Source organism: Babylonia areolata, chromosome 1 (assembly GCF_041734735.1).
Source record: "Babylonia areolata isolate BAREFJ2019XMU chromosome 1, ASM4173473v1, whole genome shotgun sequence".
Lineage (NCBI taxonomy): Eukaryota > Metazoa > Mollusca > Gastropoda > Neogastropoda > Buccinidae > Babylonia > Babylonia areolata.
This window is the reverse complement of record NC_134876.1, coordinates 96,203,477-96,226,089: the sequence shown is the minus strand read 5'-3', so window position 1 is coordinate 96,226,089 and position 22,613 is coordinate 96,203,477. Positions and strand designations below refer to the sequence as shown.

At 39.9% G+C, this 22,613-nt stretch overlaps 1 protein-coding gene across 2 annotated transcripts; it reads left to right on the top strand.

The window, feature by feature from the left end:
* The first annotated feature begins 3,358 nt into the window (after positions 1–3,358).
* Positions 3,359–21,528, top strand: LOC143289899 (uncharacterized). 2 transcript variants are annotated; one of them, XM_076599137.1, is made up of 2 exons: positions 3,359–3,948; positions 10,152–21,528. In XM_076599137.1, exons 1-2 carry the CDS (start codon positions 3,937–3,939, stop codon positions 10,623–10,625), a joined length of 486 nt encoding a protein of 161 aa, XP_076455252.1. In that variant the 5' UTR covers positions 3,359–3,936; the 3' UTR covers positions 10,626–21,528. The 2 variants fall into 2 exon arrangements, with proteins under 2 accessions (XP_076455252.1, XP_076455242.1); XM_076599127.1 differs by lacking the exon at positions 3,359–3,948 and adding an exon at positions 6,812–7,155.
* Positions 21,529–22,613: the final 1,085 nt, after the last annotated feature.

The following is a 22,613-nucleotide window of genomic DNA, read 5'->3' as shown; positions in this document are numbered from 1 at the left end:
CCCCCCCCCAATCCCCCTACCACCCCACTCCTCCCTTCCTCCTCCCCACGGCCTTCCCACTTCCAGCTTCCGTCAGTGATGCACCACAGGGTGTGATGGCTCCTGCTTCTGGGGACCGGCTTTTAGTGCCACAGGCACACGACAAGTAGATTCATCTTCCGCCCACTTCGACTACACACTGTTCACAGCGTTGACACTGGATCTGTCCTTTCTTTTGGATTGAATTGAATTCAGTGTGTTCCTAGAAGACATTCTCGTAAGAAGATTATTTGCTCCATATTCCCCTCAAACTTGCCGAATTTAGTTGAAAATGGTCACACGCTGACAAATGGCATCGTAATGGCATAGTACCCGGCTCAGTATAAAGGTGTGTGTGTAAACTGATGTCTGAATGTGTCTGACAGACACGGGAAAACAAAATGACAACATTTTGCAGGATTTTACGATTGCACAATCATACCTAAAGCTTAAGGGGCAAAATCATGAGAAAATAAAAAAGGAAAGGAAATAAAGAAAACGGATGTGAATAGATTAAGTCAGAGAAAGGTATGAGGCAGGACTGGGTGTTTGAGGATTGTGTGTGAGTGAGAAGAGCTTCTAGTGGAGGCTGAGCTAACTCTTTACCTGTCAGTCTGTATGTCTGTCCGTCTGTCTGTCTCTCTCTCTCCATCTACCAGTTCTTGTCACTCTCAAATGCTGCCAGTACTGACTCGGACGACTGAAGACATACCTTCATCACACTGACACTGATCAGGGGGTACAGATCAACCGGCAACATCAGTGCTGTACGGTCACTCATCACGGTGCAGGGCTAAAGGGCTTGGATTATCATCATCATCATCATCATCATCATCACTGAATATTCGTTTCATAGTGTAACCAGTCCACAGGGCAAGGGATACTGTACGTGAGTTTAAGACAACAATTTGAAGACCTAAAGCAACACACACACACACACACACACACACACACACACACACACACACTGTAACAATTGACAAAATGTATTCAGACACTGACTCGCTGCCCACGAACCAAAGTCAGTTACGACATTGTCTCCCAACACAGTATCGTGTCCTGTCAATTTCGCACGACTGGAGAAGAAGCACACAAGCAACAGAGCAAAACACGGCAATATTTCAGCTGGAAAACGGAAACCTGGCACCACCAAGGTGCAGACCATCAGGGGGCTATGAGCGGCGGGTTGCTGAGTCATTTCTGTGACCGCAGCAGCAGCAGCAGCAGCCACGGAGGCCGAAGCACACCCAGTCACAAGTTGTCTCGTGCTCTCTCTGTCTGTTCTGCGACGGAATCCCCCCTCCCCTCTCATCCTCATCTCCAGCCCCGGCCCCCTACCTCCTCCCCCCCTCACCCCCTTCCAATCCCCCGGTCCTCAACCCCTCCCCTTCCCGTTCAACCCCCTGACCTTGACCCTCCGTGGTGGAGCTTCTTTCCCGTCCTGGCATGTCTCCACCCCTGTTCACAGTGAGGATGGCGCGGCTGGGCGTTTTCACCAACACTTCATCGGTTTATTGTTGTTGATTTTCTGTTTTTCTTTTTTAGCCATTCATTGATATGTTTAGGTACTTGGTTAGTAAGTCAGACCACTTTAACTGAAGTACATTTGTTACGAAGGTAACAAACTAACCAAAAAAATAACAATGAGAAACCCAAACAGAAACACTGAATAGCAAGCACTCAGACAAGCAAACAGACAAGCAAAGAAAAACAGAAACCAAAACAAAAACAAACAAAAAAAGGAACTCAAGGAGCTTCCAAATGACGTTTTACCTCATGACTTGGACTGATGAAATCGTAGATGACAGTGACACTTGACAATTTCGGCATTTGCATGGTTCATTAGTAACTTGTACTGAAATGTCTTTCACGAGTAACCGAGTAATTAAATCACTTCAAATATTCGTTCAATGATTTTCAGTCCCTTTGCTCCAATGGTCAGTGCATGTGATCTACAATAAATATTCAGTTGCAGACCATGCAATCGATATACTATATCACATTGTAACATGAAACTAATCACAGTGGAACAACCATTACATAGCAAAACAGTGCACACACACGCACACGAAAAAAAAAATCAAGCTTATTCATTAAGAACATGATTTGTTGATTGAAAACAAAATCAAACCAAGAAAATACATAATTTTGTTTGAAATACTTTCGTTCAAACATATGTGAAATGCACAGTTCAAAACAATACTCAACTGGAACAATTTGCGGAATAATAAACATATGTTTGAACACAAGTGTGCACGTTCACTGAGTTACTCATTTTCAACAGGACAGACGTGACCTCGTCGCGGGCCTTGCATCCTCACCTTCATTGAATCACGCTCCATCAGTATCAGTCCACTACATTCTGTTAATTAAAATGTATTTTCATACCTAATTCCAATCCGCGCAGTTACCTGTTTGTTCCACTCTTATAATTACTACGCTGGTATTTCAAGGGCAGAAATATGAACATGAAAAAGGGCACTGACACTACGCTAGTGGCAATAAATTCTGTCAAGTTATTCAGTGTACGATCCAGCCCGTTAAATATAGGCCTAATGATTGTACAATTGGATCTGAATTTAGCTGGCAAACTAGTCTAATGAGGAACCCATTTCTCAAAATGTATTCAGCTTTGCTATTGAGACCATGCTTTTTGAAAGTCACCGTGCCAACACACACACACACACACACACACACACACACGCACCACCCCATCCCCACCTCCTCTCCCCCGCACACACACACACAAACACACATACACACTATCATTTCAACGAAGTACGCCAGTCAGTATGCAATCTGAGAGACGTGATCATGTTTCTTTTCTCTTCTTTCTCTTTATTCTTCATCTTCCTCTCCTCAATCCATCCTTTCACATCAGCCTTTCACAAACATGTAAGCAGCAGCCGTTCCTTAGTAACCATCTCCACGCTAACCTGGGTGAAAGAGCACTCCCACGTTCCCTACCCACTTACCCTGATCCATCCCTTTTACCCACTCCCGTTTACACCAGTAAACTGGAAAGCCAGCATGTATTCATTCATAGTTTTGAAGGACGCAATCAGAAATTCCTCAGAAATGCCAAGCCATGGAATGTTCAGCATTGTACAGTGTGCAACAATGTGCGACAAATCTGATAATCCGCCGCTCTGTTTTGGTGAACTGAAAACAAACTAGGACGCTTTATGTGTGATATGAATCAAGGTAAATGTAACTGACAGCAAACAATGGTTGCCAATCTCATTTCTGAGGCCTGGCTGTGTGGTTGTGTGAGCGGCGTCAGGCCCCAGCTTGCTCCTGCTCCGTCTCCGGGTTGGGTCCACCTGACGACAGTGATTCAACCATTGTTGTTGTATCACGTACAACAGCCACTGATTGGGACTCCACAAAGGTGGCCAGTCCAACGTGGCCTGTGCTTGTCGACCAGTGTTTACATTCCGCTCCTTGCCTACTGCCTGAGTCCGGTTACATACAGCGCACTGTTTCAGGTCGGTCATGGTTAAATATAGAAACGAACCCTTGTTTCGATTTCGCAGCGTCAGTCGACTTGACGACGTTGTGCAGCACGCAGCGCTTTCCCTGCCTGCCTGCAGACGGTTCCGTGGCTGCGCCTGGATGTCACCACCCTGTCTCCGCATGGTTCTTCTCCAGAAAAAGGACAAATTTCGGGTTTCCCACCCCTTTTAGGAGCTGATTCATCAGTTTTCGCGGTCACTACGTACTTGCTGACTCATCACGGTGGCACGCAGCGCGCCAAGCACTCTCGGAAGGCTGACTGGCGTAAACTACGTAATTTCTGGTTTCGCGTAAACTTGGCGACTGATCGCTGTCCGCTTCAGATTGGTTTCTGTGGATTTACCAAACAGTTGTGAGCTGCGGATCGTACCATCTCTACACTTCTGATCGAGCTTTCTGAATATGAGCAAAAAGGTGAGTACAAGTGGGGGATGGGACAGGAATTGGTGTTTTTTGGCGCAGCGTGGTCTGTACTCGTGTCTTTGTTTACGTTCTGTTTACACCCCGCGCCATGGCTCGCTCAACTGCGCAGCAAGGCTTTCCACTGACACTGCACTGGTCGTCATAGCGCCGTGCTGGGCTTCATCTTTGTCAGAGTTCGGTTCAAAGTTGTGAAGTATTTGATTAGCGTCAATCCGACTGACAAGAGACTTTAAGCAGAAGATGTGGGGCTGTGCGAGTTGGTCATGACCACAACGGGATCTCGGTCGATTCAACAACGTTGCTTTTCAGATTGGGCCATCAGAACGCTCATGCAATTCCTTCACATCAGCTTCACAAGTCGTTAGTTCGTCTGTAGTCCGTTTTAGCAGTCGAATAATCGCCACAGTTCTGGATAGTTTCAGACTGATTTGAGTAGTCATAATGTTGTATTTGCTGGAAGATTCCCCATTCGTTCTCCCATGTTATTGATCGCTGTCAGAGACAGAGACCCAGGCTAAAATTAGCACCTGTGTCAAACTGTTGATGAGAATCTCCCCTCAGAACACGCTGGTTTGGGAACCCCACTCCTCTTGCTGTTTCAGTGTTTGTTTGTCTGTTTGTATGGATGGGAGTTGATCGTGTTTACAGGAAATGGGGTATAAAGACTATAGACACTGGGTCCCAGATTATGACACGGGGGAAATAGGGCAAGCAGCAAGATTACAGTTGTACAGTGAAGTCAAGGACTTTTCAGGGCGGTGCTGCACAGTCGACAAGGTGCGTAGCACAAAGGACAGGGCGTATGGAAACTGAGTCATAGTGTTGCTCTGATGGTCCATGAATAACTGTATCAGTGCTCGGATACTTGCAGGCCACAGCACATTCACTAGGCCTATTCGGCCTTCGTGTGGTCTAATTTGGTTTTCCTATTCCTGGTTTTCACGAAAGCGTCACAGTGTCGCTTTCATTTTGTTTCCCAGAAATAGCGGGCAAAACCAGTTGAAACGAAAATAACCCGAATAGCACATATTTTCAGAAATGTGATTATACTATCTGGGTGTTTTGTGTCAAGACATTCGGCGATAGCAAATCATTGTGTGATTGTTTCTTCGTGTTGAATACTGCCTGGGTGTTTTTTGTCAAGACATTCGGCGATAGCAAATCATTCTGTGATTGTTTCTTCAGGTTGATTCTTTCGTCAGTCACCTTGCCCCACACCCACCCTCACCATCTCCAGTCTCCCCCACCCTCTCTTTCTCTTGCTCTCACTTTTTTGCCTCTGTTTTTTTTTTAAAATAATTTTTATTTATTTATTTATTTTTTTAAATCTTAATAACAAATCCTTCTCTTTGAATCTTTATTGAATTGGAAGTCATCTTGATGAATTTCACCACAGTCTGGCGTGCATACGATCTACTGGGGTGTGCATTGGGTGTGTGCAGTTAATACTTGTTGCTTTTAATTGTTTGTAATAGCCCATGCCTTAGAAGTGGTTGAAGAACATTTGCGTTAGGTTAGTTCTTTTCAGTTGATTAATTAATTTCATTATTATTAGTAAGGTATTTTTATTTTAATATATATATATATATATATATATATATATATATATATATATATATATATCACAATGTTAATTAGACAGTAGTTGTGTATGAATGCTGCTGCGGAGATGTGGATGGGAAAAAAACTATTCACTTTGCCACCATACGAAAATAGAATAAGCATATTTCTTGTGTTGTTCACACGAATTTATGACGTGAAAGTTATAACGTCAAGAAAATGTTCTGCTACTGTCAATGTCCCCAGTCCACTTGTCTGTCTCAGTGTGTGTGTGTGTGTGTTACCATTCTTCTACTTCAGTCCTTGCAAATCATTTAATAAATGAAGAACAGCATTCATATATCCAGGACAAAGTATACAGACCACCTGCAAATATATACAATAACACACACACACACACATACACACATATATATATATAGTGGAGTGATGGCCTAGAGGTAATGCGTCCGCCTAGGAAGCGAGAGAATCTGAGCGCGCTGGTTCGAATCACGGCTCAGCCGCCGATATTTTCTCCCCCTCCACAAGACCTTGAGTGGTGGTGTGGACGCTAGTCATTCGGATGAGACGATAAACCGTGTGCAGCATGCACTTAGCACACATAAAAGAACCCACGGCAACAAAAGGGTTGTTCCTGGCAAAATTCTGTAGAAAAATCCACTTCGATAGGAAAAACAATTAAAACTGCACGCAGGAAAAAATACAAAAAATGGGTGGCGCTGTAGTGTAGCGACGCGCTCAGTCTCCCTGGAGAGAGCAGCCCGAATTTCACACAGAGAAATCTGTTGTGATAGAAAGAAATACAAATATATATATATATATATATACACGAAAAAGTGCCAGTGTGTGTGTTAAACTGGTCATTAGTTCATTGTGTTAAACTGGTCCTTAGGTCAACGTGTTAAACTGGTCCTTAGATCAGTGCCGGTGTTCTTAGATCAGCCCAATGTTGGGATTTTCCACCTTCGAGAGCGTGGTATGTGGAGAACGGGGAAGCAACTAACCAAAGAACAACAATACAAAGAAAAGACCTACGCCAGTCGCTGGCTCGACGGGGTTCTTTGTCTAACGGTACTCTTTCTATTTTTAGCGGCTCTCGTGACACAACACGAGCGGCCTTGGTTCACAACAGATGGCACGGCTGCGGCTGGGTGTGTGAGGGAACGTTCGCGCGCGGTATTTTGCGACGTCACAATTTGGGCGGGGCTTAGTGGGGTCGAAAGGTCAGGAACTGAATCGATTTTTATTGGGGGGTGGGTTGTGCATTTCCAGGGCCCGTACAACATTGTTGTTTTTGCTGTTTCGACTTTTATTGTTGTATATAATCTTTTTGATAATTATTCTTGATTAGTGAAGAAAGTGATTGAAGTATTGTGACTTACCCCCAAATGGTTTGCAAGTTCAACCTGTTGCTGGGGGTGGGACACACGGCGAACGCACTGGAAAACTGCTGACAAAATCATGATTCAGCAGATTCTCATCTGGAATATAGGACGACCTGGGCTGTTCTCTTGCATTTCTTGATTAGTGAAGTTATCACCAAGACGGCCTTCAGTGTTTTGTGATATTCTGTGTGGAAGATAGAGTGAAATAACAGAGAGGGGGAACTTTCAGACGAGAATAATGAGTGGAGAAAGTGTAAGTCTCACACGTTTTTGTCAATACACTGACCCCAGCAGAATCCGGGATTTCGACATGATACAGTAGAACCCAAGTTTTGTGATTTGTTCCCTTGTGTATTGTTTTTCTCAACAATTCAAAAATTAATGGGCTTGAATTTGAGTCATAGTTACTGTTTTGCTCATAACCTCTCGTCGGCACTGTTGTTTGGAATGGAGGAGTAGTCAGTAGATTACTGAGTAAACAATACCAATGTTACACATATATAAAAAATACCAAAAGAACAACACCCGCTGAGGTGAGGGGTGGTGGTGGTATGAGATGCTGTCCTTTTCATGCATAACTTTACTGTCTTTTCTTCATGTAGTTTACCACGGTGATTCCAGGAACCAGGATTTCTTCAGTATATTCTGTTGTGCTTATGATTTATTGTGGATTTTCATGTTGAAGTAACAGTTTCACTTTATAGCAGCAACAGAGATAATGATTGTTAAGTGGATGATGAAATAGAAATGGTTCTAACCTAGTAATAGTGATAAGAAACTCTAGGGAGCGCTGGACAGTACAAGGTCTTCAGAGAAGCCCCCCTCCCCATCAGTCACTTTATACCAGCAACAGAGATAATGATTGTTAAGTAAATGATGAAATAGAAATGGTTTTACCCTAGTAATAAAATGATTGTTAAGTAAATGATGAAATAGAAATGGTTCTACAACAGTAATAGTTTGTGTGAACTGTGATGGACCGAGAGAACTTGTTCCATTGCTGTTTTAATTTTTTTGTTGGAATAATGTGAATACCATCAGATTTAGTAAGTGTACATAGTCATACACATGTGTGTGTGCACATGCACACACAGACACACACACACACACACACACACACACACACACACACACACACACACACACACACACACACAGACACACACACTGATGTAGACAGAGACTATAAATTTGATAACAGGGAAAGTTTCTTGGGCCATCTGTTGCAGTATCACTGTGAACAGTGACCAGAGGTTGTGACAAAGAAATAGTTCTAGTGCTGTAATAACAACTGGTAGAATCAGTTGAGGCACAGTTCTAGTGCTGTGATAACTAGTAGAATTAGAGACAATGATGGTTTTTCTATTCTCTACCCCCTTTTTGCATATATATATATATATATATATATATATATATATATATATATATATATATATATATATATATATATATATATATATATATATCATTATCTGTATCCTCATTGTGGACAGTTCTCATTTTGAGACATCCTCCCACAGCCACATCTACACAGATGTGCTTTTAAAAACCATTGACACGGCAGCAGTGCAAGTATCTGTAGGTTTTTCAAACATACCTTATGCAGAACTATTGTGTCATTGAGTGTGTGTCTGTGTGTATCTGTGTGTGTGTGTGTGTGACTTTCAGGGTTTTACTGTGTTCATCTTTTCACAGTTGTCTCCCTTTTCTTGGCTTTCTCTAGTCTCCACCCTCCTCTCTCTCTTCCTCCCCTCCTCCCTCCTCCTACTCCCAGATTTTATCGACTTTATATAAACCATCGTGTTGTAATCGCAGCTGCACAAATAGACTTTATGTAGTTGCAGTTTGCAGTTGAACAAATCATCTACATCTTGTATATTTGCAGTTTTACAAATCACCTTGTTATAGTTGCAGTTATACTAATAATCCTGTTGTATTTACAGTTGTAGTTATCATGTTGTAGTAGCAGTTGTTCTAATAATCTTGAAATTGTTGCATATGCTATTGTACAAAATCATCTAATGATCTTGTTGTAGAACTTTGCAGTGGTACTAATTATTGCAGTTGTACAAATCCTCTTGTAGTTGCATTGTACTAATAATCTGGTTGCATTTGTACAAATCATCTTGTAGTTCCATTGTACTGATAATGTGGTTGCAGTTGTACAAATCATCTTGTAGTTGCATTGTACTAATAATCTGGTTGCAGTTGTACAAATCATCATGTAGTTGCATTGTAGTTTGTACTAATAATCTGGTTACAGTTGTACAATTAATCATCTTGTAGTTGCATTGTACTAATAATTTGGTTGCATTTGTACAAATCATCTTGTAGTTGCATTGTACTAATATCTGGTTGCAGTTGTACAATACTACAAATCATCTTGTAGTTGCATTGTACTAAAAATCTGGTTGCATTTGTTTTATTCATTATGTTGTAGTTTCCAGTTACAGAATACAAATCATCTTGTTGTCATTGCTGTTGTGCACATCACCTCGTTATATTTATAGTTGTAGTTGTACTAATCATCTAATCACCTTGTTGTAGTTGCAGTTGTACTAATCATCTAATCATGTTGTTATAGTTGCAGTTGCACTAATCACCTTGTTATAGTTGCAGTTGTACTAATCATCTAATCATGTTGAAAAATGTAAAAACTATGTTGTTGTAATAATCACCTTGTTATGGTTACAGTTGTACTTGTACTAATCATCTAATCATCTTGTTGTAGTTGCAGTTGTACTGATCACCTTGTTATAGTTGCAGTTGTATTAATCATCAAATCATCTTGTTGTAGAAACTTTGTTGTTGTAATAATCACGTTGTTTTAGTTGCAGTTGTACTAATTTTCTAATCATCTTGTTGTAGTTACAGTTGTACTAATGTTGTTGTAGTTGCAGTTGTACTAATTATCAAATCACCTTGTTGTAGAATGCAGTTGTACTGATCATCTCAGTCTTGTAGTTGCAGTTTTACTAATCATCTGGTACTGTTGTAGTTGCAGTGGTACTTAACCATCTTATCTGTTATCACCTTGTTGTAGTTGCAGTGGTAGTAGTAATCACCTGCAGTGATAATAATCACCTTGTAGTTTCAGTGGTAGTAATCACCTGCAGTGGTAGTCATCACTTGCAGAGGTAGTAATCACCTTGTTGTAGTTTCAGTGGTAGTAATCACCTGCAGTGGTAGTAATCATCTTATTATAGCACTGTGCATGGCCAGTAACAAGTGCTGTTGTACCTGTTGCAGATCTTCCTGTCGCAGGTGAAAAACGAGGAGTCAGTGGCCCGAGCACTGTCGGAGGCGGCAGGGTCTCCCAAGTGGATGAGCGATGATGAACTCCTCACTCTGTCTGTCAAGGAGCTCAACCGGATCCTCAAGGGCATGAGCCGTGAGGAGGTGATCAAGCTGAAGCAGAGACGCAGAACGCTGAAAAACAGAGGGTATGCTGCCAACTGTCGTGAAAAACGCATTTCCCAGAAGGAGAGTTTGGAGACAGAGAAACACCAGCTGAAGGCCGAGGTGGACCGACTACAGAGAGAGAACGATGTGGTGAAGATGGAGTTGTCTGCCTTGAAGTCAAAATGTGATGCACTGGAGCGCTTTGCTGAGCTGAACAACATCTGTCTACCCATGGTGTTAACAGCCCCGCCCATCACCGCCACACACACCTCGGTCATCGTCAAGAAGGAACAGCAGTACTCCCACGCCAAAGTGTCCTAACGCAGGACTGTCTCTCGTCCGTCATGGCGAATGATGGTGGTGGGAGACAAACACCAGCTGGGCCAGAGTGGAATATCTATAGACAACAAGGAAGTGAAATGACTGAGTGGTATTTGTTTGGTGAACGAAATTGTGTCCTGTCTCCTGCACTTTCCAGCTGGACAACCGAACAGTCCAGTGCTGATGGGCTGATCGATATTGATACACAACCCACCAATTCTGCCAGCCATCATGATTCATTCAAAATTATGGACCTTTTTTTTCCCCTGCATCAAAATTCATGTTGTACAGCATCGCCATTATCATTGATTTCATCCACCATTGTGACAGTCAGTCTGCGATGCAAGGACATGGAAACATTGGATGTCAACAGATTGATCTGGAAGAGTGTTGACTGTCTTGCCTTGGGGCTATACATGTGTGAAACACGGTTTTATTTTCTTATACCAGTGGCCAAACTTTTTTTTATACAAATTTATCTTACACTGTAACTAGTGTTGAAAACTATCAGTGTAAACTATAAGACTTCCAGTTCCAGACTGATTTTTTGTGACCAGAAGTATTTGACATGAAATAGTTTGTACTGAATTTTAAATTTTTTTTTAATATAAATCAGACATGTTACAATGACTCAATACTTTTTTTTTTTCAATGCACAGTGTACTGTCTACTGATACAGTGTATGGCTTTGGTATTATTGCCAAACATGTAACATATGCATGTTTGTGTTGGTCATTGACCTCCAACCATTCCTGTGTATTCCTTAAGTTTCAGTTTGTTATGTTAAAGTACATTTATCACAGCTTGAAAAAATCCATGCCAAAATACAGAATTAGTAATATCAATAATAACAACTAATATACATATAAAGTAATGTGAGCAATCATTAAATCATAATTATAGACATCACTAGCAGCTCAATGTAAAAAGACAAATGGTTTTAAGTTTGAAATTTTAGTATTTTCCTCAAGTAAAATGATATTGATTGTGGCGAGGCATTGGTAAAAACTATTTCTATTGTCTGTACAGATATGTCAGTTGATATCCATCTACATCGGAAGGCAAGACTCCTATTAATCATGTACAGTTAAAATTACAACTTTAAAACACTTCATGACACACACAATGCCACAAACTTTAAAACACTTCATGACACACACAATGCCACACACTTTAAAACACTTCATGACACACACAATGCCACACACTTTAAAACATTTCATGACACACAAAATGCCACCAACTTTAAAACACTTCATGACACACAAAATGGCACACACTTTAAAACACTTCATGACACACAAAATGCCACCAACTTTAAAACACTTCATGACACACACAATGCCACACACTTTAAAACACTTCATGACACACACAATGCCACACACTTTAAAACACTTCATGACACACACAATGCCACACACTTTAAAACACTTCATGACACACAAAATGCCACACACTTTAAAACACTTCATGACACACACAATGCCACACACTTTAAAACATTTCATGACACACAAAATGCCACACACTTTAAAACACTTCATGACACACACAATGCCACACACTTTAAAACATTTCATGACACACACAATGCCACACACTTTAAAACACTTCATGACACACACAATGCCACACACTTTAAAACATTTCATGACACACACAATGCCACACACTTTAAAACACTTCATGACACACAAAATACCACCAACTTTAAAACACTTCATGATACACAAGATGGCACACACTTTAAAACACTTCATGACACACAAACTGCCACACACTCTAAAACACTTCATGACACACAAAATGCTACATTTTGAAAACAGGATTTCCATTGTTGCTTTGCCTTGCCTTGGATTTGGAAACAGCTGACAGGGCAGGGGAGATAACTTGGTTTATTTTTCGATGCGAAAATTTGGCAATTCAGTTTCGGTTCCTCTGGAAGGAATAAAATTGTGATTAAAAGATCAGCAGTTTGAGTTCATCAATCAGAGTTTAATTTTTTTTATCAGATTTGTAAAACTTGTCATTTCCATTAAAAGGAAAATGTCAGGATTATTTCATTCTGGTTTCAGTTTAACTTAAAAGATTTCTTTTTTTTTCTTCTTTTTTTTAAAATTCTTATCTGATCTCATGGTATATATCATATGCCAGCATGAATTAAAGATGTTATTGCTGACAACTGCAGAGATGTGCGTGTTGGCATATGTGTATATACACATACACAAATTCAGTTTTAAATTAACAGTTGAAACTGTGTTCAAAAGTTAGAATGAAAACACCTGCTTTCGAATGATAACTAAATGAGCTGGCTTTGAAATTCATTATGATAGAAGCTACTGTTTAATTTGAATGAACCAGTGCCATTAGCTGACCTTGTCATGATAAATTTATCGAAGACTGATTGATATTTTGCTTTTGCTTTCAAATACAAGTTGTTCTTTGAACAATTGAAGATTATTGACACAAACACATTGTTTCCACATGTTTATCATTTGCAGAATATTATGTGACAAATTTCAGTTAACATTAAAGTTTAATCAAAAGGAAGTAGAAGTGGTGATGAATGTGAAAGGTGGATCTTGATGAATACTTCATACAGCTGTTTGTGTCTTGTTTTGATTAGTATTGATAATATGGGCACGATGTTCAACTTGCTATTGAAATAGAAATTGTTTTTAAATAATGCTTGGAGTTGTGCCAATCTGTGGACTATGGCTGGAAAGTAAAATTTTATCACATGTCAGCTGAAAAAAATGATAATAAAAAACATGATAGAAAAACAAATTCAAAGGAGGAATCAAGTGTAGCTTGCCCTTTATTATTGTTCTAATTTTGCTCACTGCTGGCAGTACAATTCACTTGTCCTGTTGAAATCTTCACTTGGAAACCACAACAAAAACATTGAAATCAGCAGCTGAAGCTGGATTGAAAAAAGAAAAAGTTTGACCTGTTGATTTCAAGTCAAAACTGACAGAGCTTCAAAATATTCATCAAGTCTCTGAATTTACCATATCAAGTTCTTTATTTTTTTATTTCTCTTTTTTTTAAGGTTTCATTTTTCATTTACAAGTTGATTCTTAACAATTATTCCCTTTTTTTCTTCTCTTTTTTCTTTTTTAAGTTTGGTATTGTGTTCTTTAAAAGCATGATTGATTAAGAGTGGTGGTTGGCTTCTAACTACTGTTATTATTTGTTTTAAATTTGATAGACAAGATGTAAAAAGATTTGACTGTGTGTGACATTATCTTTGCGTGGCTTGCACGCTTACAGACCATGTGAAAACACGAGTGCTGTGTCGGTTTAAGCGGTACTGTCTAGAATTTGTCAAGTTTCCTGTTTGGCCCCTTCACCTGTCTCCTCTTCCTTCCACAGTACTTTGCCCACAGGACAAACGTTTGGCACTGGAGAATGACGACATCACTGGGTCAGGCAAGGTGTGGAAAGCACAGTATACTATCAGCACAGTGAAGTAATGATAACTGTTCTAATTGTCACCAGTTATATATGTCACAAATGCCATGTGCTCTAATGTCTCCAGCTGGTTCATGGCTGAGAATGATGAACTGTTTGTAATGAAAAGGCAGTTCCAGTTGACATATTACTTGGTTTTATTTTGTCTGAATTTTATTTATGACCACTTACTGACTTAGCAGTGGAATTGGAAGGATTTTGTGATGCGTACATGTCTGAAGTTTTCTGCACAGGTTTACATCTTTGGGCAAAAGGAGTAAACTTTTGTATACTGAGTGAAATTGTTTTGACAGGGAAAAAAATTGTTAGTCCTTCAATTGTATTTCTGTAAAAAAGCTTTGTATGGAGCTAGTAAAATCACCAAACATGGAGTATAATACAAACTCCTCCTTTTGGAATGATAATAATTGAGATGTTTTGTGGATGTGAATTTTACACACACACACACACACACACACACACACACACACACACACACACACACACACACATACTCTCTCTCTCTCTCTCACTCACACTTTTGACAATGCAGAACTTTTTACCTGTCCATAAATGTTGATGCACAAATGTTTACTCTGCTGTCCCTTAAGCAGAACAAATGAGACCGATGATTTCCTGGTTAAACTGGCAACAGATGCCAGGATCTGTCTTATTTCAGATGTTTCTTTCAATCAATTTTTTTTATTTATGGAAAAAAAAAGAAGAATGATTTGCATTTTGTACACATGTAATTTGTTCATATGATTTTGAAAATGAATATGGTATATATATTAAGTATTCATTCAAAATTTCTTCCAAATTGTGCAATGATACCTTTTTCTTTATCTCATTTTAAAAATAAATTCCTTTTGACTGGTGAATTTATTTCCTTGCTTGGTGACATTTGCCCAGTTTTATTGGGAAAAGCCAAAGTGTGACTGTTCGTTTGGCTGTGTTGATGTAATTTTTGACCAGCTTATGTGACGTGACGTAACATGGGTATCGTAACCTGGCAGTGGTACTGTGAGCCCTTTTGTGAAGGCATTGATTTGATGGCAGTGTGTGTTGTGTGATGTGTTGTTGTTCTGGCACTGAACGCATTGATGGTAGTGTGTATCATGTCATTGTTGTTCTGGCATTGCTCAGGTAGTACAGTGCGTGTCCTGGGTTCTGTGGTGATGGCAGCTGATGTGTTGTGGATCTTTAGATCTGTGCTCGTTTTGATCCCATGGGGCTCTGGCGTCCAAGTCTTGTCTCCTTCACCCTGCTTCAAGGTCCATGCTGCATTGTCTGTATCAGAATCCTTCACTGCCTGCAGAGGGAAAGCTACACCAGTGACAGTGTAATTTGCTCATTTTAGAAATGTACTGAATGATGCAAATTATACAGATGTTTGCGCGATTTAATTTTATGGTTATTTCAGGGGTACTGATTGATACATATGATTTATGTTTGTGAGGTACATCATCAGTTTAATTTTGCAGTAAGATTATTCACAGTGATGTCTTTTAGAAAACTGAGGAAGCAATTCAGTTATTCTGAGGTGCACATCTTTGGAGGTGGCATTTGTTGGGTAATGTAGTTCATCGTCATAATGTAGTTCATCGTCATAATGTACTTCATGTTTCAGCCCCATTTTGTGGTGGCAAGTTTCCTTTGTGTTTTTGAATCTTGAGGGTTCAAATAACATTGGAACTTTCAAATAACATTGGAAATGATGAAGAAAATCAAGGTTAAGACAGTCTCTGTCAATCTGCCACTAGTTCGCCTATTTTTAGTTAATGATACACAGTACTGAGTACAGTATCTATATATAAATTATAATATATCTATCTGTATTGATAGATCTATAGATCTATATATGATTTGAAGGTTTCTGTTACAGACTATGTTTGTATGACATTTTTGTGTTACATTGTCATGTCCCCTTTGCTGTCTTATTATTTTGCATTACAATCACTTTGTTTTTAAGTTGACGATGTTCAAAATGAACAAACAGATGGTCTGTTCAATGTGCACATGCTGGGTCTGGAGAAACAAGACGTGGTGTATCAGATGTGTTGTGTGGAGAATTGTAAATAATGCGTGGTAATTTATACTGAGTGAAAGACGAGGCTTGTTTACGGTTGATGTTTTGCATTGTCCAGTGGCATGTTAACATATGAATGACGCATTCCAAACAAAAAAAAAAAAGAAAAAAAAAGGATTTTTAAAAAGGACACAAAGACAGGTTGTTCTATGCATACAACAGATTATATTTATAACCCTTCTTTTCATTTCCATGGCTATTTTCTACTTTCTTTCATGTCCAACAAGACTTGTAAGCGAGCAGTAGCAATGGGTGGTCAAGCAAATGATGCATATATTGCAAGTATGGTGGTACAGGCAGAAATGATGATATACATGTGTGTGTGTGAGAGAGAGAGAGAGAGAGGGAGAGAGATGCAAGGCCAGAGATGTGTGAAGTGTTGAGGAGAGAGTGAGGGTGGATGGTAAAGCAAGTGACAGGAGGGGGCTTGGGTGGGAGGATGTGGGGGGTGGGGTGAAGGATGACTGATGGGGGCCATGGGTTGGGTGAGGGAGGGGGGCTGTGGGACGTGTGAAAAGGGACTGGTCATTGCCTGTCACAGAAATATCAGATTTTCTATTGTCCTCAAATCACCAATGTGCTATTTCAACGTTCAAACTAACAAACTGGAATCATTGATGCCTGTGTACATATTATGATTATACATTATACAATGCTGATCCCTCCCGGAATGATTTCAGTTCAGTGGACATGGTTTGAAGTGGAGCCAAGTGAAATGCTGCACTGTCTGAAGAATGTGACATGTTTCTTCACCACACACATTTGGTTGTGTTGCTTTTGTCATGTCATTTCATTTTCCATCCAGTTGAGATGACTTGTGCACATGATGATCATATGACATTTTTTTAGTGACTGTCACCATCAGACATACATCCATGTTTCCATTTTGTCTCATTGGTTGTTTTCTGCAAGACTTAGATGGTAGGCATGTTTGACAAGTGAATGGATGACACGGTGACACAGCATTCCTCATCTGTTAACACCTATTTCCTCAACTGTTTAGCATCCAACATATATTTCTTCATCAGTTTAACACCTAACGTATAATTTCCATGGAAAATGCAGAGGATGATTGTAGATCATGAAGTGTCCCCCCACCCCCACCCCCTTCCCCCTCCTAGGAACCTAGGAATTTATATCTTTTATGCATTGAAAATTCGAAACAATTTCGTAGGTGATATAGATAAGTAATGCCCTCTGTACTGGCTGTCAGTTGTGAAAATAACTGAAAATCTGTAGGTTTAGGAAATTCCACTTTCTTGCATGCATGGCTTGTTCATGTTTTCATTTTTCTTTGATAGGCATTCTACGTTGTTCTTTTTGTTTCTAGGGGCTGGAGGCCTATGGAATAAAATTTTGTTTTTGTTCTTGTTCTTGTTCTCTCTCTCTGTCTCTGTCTCTCTCTCTCTCTCTCTCTCTCTCTATATATATATATATATATATATATATATCTCCATGCTGCTTTCCACTGTTGAGTCTTTATATTTTTCGTTTACACTATTGAGTCTGTTTTAGAGGATTTTTCAGGTGAAAAGAATCCTTGATTTCCATTGATTGTTCAAATCAGTGTTTGTGAGTAATGCGAGGCAAGATTATTTTCTTTCCAAACTTCCCTTTTTTTACAAAAACAATTTTAGGTATTTGCTTTGATTGCCTGCTGGTTCATGTTTAAACAAGCACATGCAAACATACGCACACAAAATGCCTTGCTTCATGTGACTTAGTAAAATTGTTTTGACGGAATGATTCAGCGCTTATAGCTTTTAGAGGCCTTTGATTGGCTAAGAGCGGACCGGGCAAGAAGGGGCGTCTTTTCACTGTTAGCCGCGGGAAATTTGGCCAAGCAGAGCAAACCGATAGGCCTAGTTTGCATCAGTTTGACATGGTAAGTATATGTATCACCAAACATGGAGTATAATACAAACTCCTCCTTTTGATAAGATTCCCAGAAATGTTTCTTGTAGGAAAAAAAAAGACTTGAGAAGCATACACATGATTTTATAGACATGATTTGTTTTGTTCATGAAAATCATGGCTATTCAAGTTGGGTTGCTACAATAAAATGACCAGCTTGTGAAAAGCTATTGGGAAAACAACATAAATAATATCCTCTTAACTTTGTTGTTTTTTGTACATTGTCTCAAAGATGATTTCATGACAGTCTATGATTTTATGTGAGATTTCAAATTGTTTGATATACTTTTCAAGCTACCATCCTAAACAGTCTGGTTAATCAATACAGTTTTGAAAATAAGTGTTTTGAAAACTTGCATTGGCAAAAAATGAACAACTGGTAGAACTTTGTCAGTTGAGATCATATCCAGTATGTGTGAATATCCTGAGGACCAGTTACCCTGTTGGCAGTGACAAATATGTTTAGCATGGGTGTGGGAATGTCGTGAGGACTGTTGGCAGTGACAAACATGTTTAGCATGGGTGTGAGAATGTCGTGAGGATTGTTGGCAGTGACAAACATGTTTAGCATGGGTGTGAATGTCATGAGGACTGTTGGCAGTGACAAACATGTTTAGCATGGGTGTGGGAATGTCATGAGGACTGTTGGCAGTGACAAACATGTTTAGCATGGGTGTGGGAATGTCCTGAGGACTGTTGGCAGTGACAAACATGTTTAACATGGGTGTGAGAATGTCGTGAGGATTGTTGGCAGTGACAAACATGTTTAGCATGGGTGTGAATGTCATGAGGACTGTTGGCAGTGACAAACATGTTTAGCATGGGTGTGGGAATGTCATGAGGACTGTTGGCAGTGACAAACATGTTTAGCATGGGTGTGGGAATGTCCTGAGGACTGTTGGCAGTGACAAACATGTTTAACATGGGTGTGAGAATGTCGTGAGGATTGTTGGCAGTGACAAACATGTTTAGCATGGGTGTGGGAATGTCGTGATGACTGTTGGCAGTGACAAACATGTTTAGCATGGGTGTGGGAATGTCATGACGACTTTTGACAGTGACAAACATGTTTAGCATGGGTGTGGTAATGTGACGACTGTTGGCAGTGACATGTTTAGCATGGGTGTGGGAATGTCATGACGACTTTTGACAGTGACAAACATGTTTAGCATGGGTGTGGGAATGTCATGAGGACTGTTGGCAGTGACATGTTTAGCATGGGTGTGGGAATGTCATGACGACTTTTGACAGTGACAAACATGTTTAGCATGGGTGTGGTAATGTCGTGATGACTGTTGGCAGTGACATGTTTAGCATGGGTGTGGGAATGTCATGACTTTTGACAGTGACAAACATGTTTAGCATGGGTGTGGGAATGTCATGAGGACTGTTGGCAGTGACATGTTTAGCATGGGTGTGGGAATGTCCTGAGGACTAGTGACCCTGTTGGCAGTGACAAACATGTTTTGGCGTAGGTGCTGTGGGTGCGCGCTTGTGTGTGTGTGTGAGAGAGAGAGAGCAAAAATGTAATTCAGACAACCCAACCCTCCACACACCTCTCTCTGTTTCTGTCTTTCTGTCTGTCTGATTCTCTTTCTCCCTCTGCTTCTCTCTCTAATGTCTTTCTGTTTCTCTCTGTCTTTCTCTGTCTGATTTTCATTCTCCCTCTGTCTGTTTCTCACTCTAGTGTCTGTCTCTTTCCATCGTCTTTCTCTCTCTGTTTCTCTCTCTCCAGCGTCTTTCTCTTTCCCACTCCTCGTTTTCTCTTAACATTTGAGGAAGGGTGTTTTAGTGCACCATGTCAGTGGTCATAAACCTCAAATGGAGGTTTTTTTTATGACACAAGAGTCGGACACTGTCCAGTCACAAAGTATGGCAAACTGTCTCCTTGGGACTGTACACAGTGTTAGCTGCTATCAAAATGTTGAGGTGCTGTAAGGTGAAAGTATTTTGGATCACATACAAATGGATATATGTGAGCCGGTGTGCTGTTTCTTCATAACCTGTTGATCAAAATGGAAAACCGTCAAACCTTACATAAAACTAGCTAGATTTTGATACCCTGAAAAAATGAAAAGAACTTTGTGGCTTTTGTGAGTGAAGAATGTGTGTGAGCTGATGGTCATTGAGCTCTTATTCTTGACAAGCATTTCACCAAGTGCTGACAATGTCATCTGATACCAGTAAAAAGAATTCTGATCAGTATTTTCATCTATGCAGTCGTTAAACAGTAACACTTTCTGTCTTTTTCTAAAGTTTCATTTTCATATAAGAAAAACATTCAAAATTGTATATATATTTTTGTATGAGAAAAAAAAAAAATGTTTGATTACCTTGACATGTTTCAAACCCAGATTTTCAGACTAGCAACCAGAATGACTAGATTTCACTGCATTGCGTGTTGTAGAAAAATATTATTTAATTGATGAATTCAAAGTGTATGTTTTATTTATGAATATGATGCTTCAGTATATGTGTGTGTGTGCTATTTGTGGAAGTAAAGCTTGAGTCACAAGTTCTTTACCCTGTGAAAATCAGTTACCTTCAGTTTTGGTAAAGTACATGCTGTTCAATTTGTATATCACTTGGCCTTAAAAACACCTGGGAATAATGCAACGAATGAATGTTTGTCCACGTTCATATCAACTTCTGATCTTTCCAACCCAGTGCGTTCAACCAACACTTGCATTTTCATGCATTCTGCTTGTCAGATTTGGTGACTGTTCTGTCCGCCCACTGCCAGTTGGTGGCACCCTTGCTATGTTTTACCCTCAGACTTTAGCAACGTTTTCCCAGGTTACAGAAGACTCCACCTTGCATTTTGAAAAAAAAATCAACAAAAAACTCCAACAAACCAGACTTGTACAACGTTGAGGAGGAATTTCTTTTTTTTTTACTAAAGAAAGAAAATGTTTGTTGGAATTGAAATGAAAACGATTGATCAGTAGCCATCATTGTCACATGTTACGTGCATGAGAATGTGTCCATTCTTGCTTCATTCAGTCCATTGAGGGGAACATGACTGATCAGCAGCCATCATTGTCACATGTTACGTGCATGAGAATGTGTCCATTCTTGCTTCATTCAGTCCATTGAGGGGAACATGATTGATCAGCGGCCATCATTGTCACATGTTTTGTGCATGAGAGGGCTTCAGTCAGTCCATTGAACAGAACAGGGTGCACAGCTTTTGGATGACCACCTTCCATTTCCGTGAACAAAGTGCATGAATCATAACTGACAAGGTTTATCAAGATCGTTACAATGAAATCATTAACTGTTTCAGCATGTCCATTAACTAAACTGCTGTGTCATTTTCGTCATTGTCTGGTAATTAATGGCTGTCTGCCAGTAATCATGGTCATTCCAAGGTTTTATTTCATTGTGTGATTTCTTTTTTTTTTCTTTTTAAAAAAATAAATAATTCATTGTCATGAAAATGGGGATTTGTGTGGATGTTCTTTTGTTTAGCATCTTTTCACTATCAGTGGTATTGTGAGGATGTGTATGTGTGGTTGTGCTGCATGTGTGCCAACATGTATGGGGTTGTGGAAGGATTCTCCCCCCACCCCTACCTCTCTCCCCCTAGATAGATATACAGACAGACAGACAGACAGACAGACAGAGCCATCCCAACCAGTGTGGCAGAGGATTCAAACAAATGAACTCTAAAGAGCTATGAAGCCCATCCAGGTACACAGATTTAATTGTAAAGCTAACACACTTCAACACACACCACACAAAGGACACCATCTGTACTGTTGAAAAGCTCACACACAACACACTCAAAGAACACAATCTGTACTGTTGAAAAGCTAACACACCACACGCAGAACACAGTCTGCTGTTGAAAAGCTAACACACAACACACAGAACAGTCGGTACTGTTGAAAAGCTAACACACAACACAAAGAACACAGTCTGTACTGTTGAAAAGCTAACACACAACACACAACACAAAGAACACAGTCTGTACTGTTGAAAAGCTAACACACAACACAAAGAACACAGTCTGTACTGTTGAAAAGCTAACACACAACACAAAGAACACAGTCTGTACTGTTGAAAAGCTAACACACAACACACACAAATAACACAGTCTGTACTGTTCAAAAGCCAACACACAACACACAAAGAACACAGTCTGTACTGTTGAAAAGCTAACACCCACAACACAGTCTGTACTGTTGAAAAGCCAACACACAACACACACAAAGAACACAGTCTGTACTGTTGAAAAGCTAACACACACCACACAAAGAACACAGTCTGTACTGTTGAAAAGCTAACACACAACACACAACACAAAGAACACAGTCTGTACTGTTGAAAAGCTAACACACACCACACAAAGAACACAGTCTGTACTGTTGAAAAGCTAACACACAACACACACAAATAACACAGTCTGTACTGTTGAAAAGCTAACACACAACACACAAAGAACACAGTCGTTACTGTTGAAAAGCCAACACACACAACACAGTCGGTACTGTTGAAAAGCCAACACACACAACACAGTCGGTACT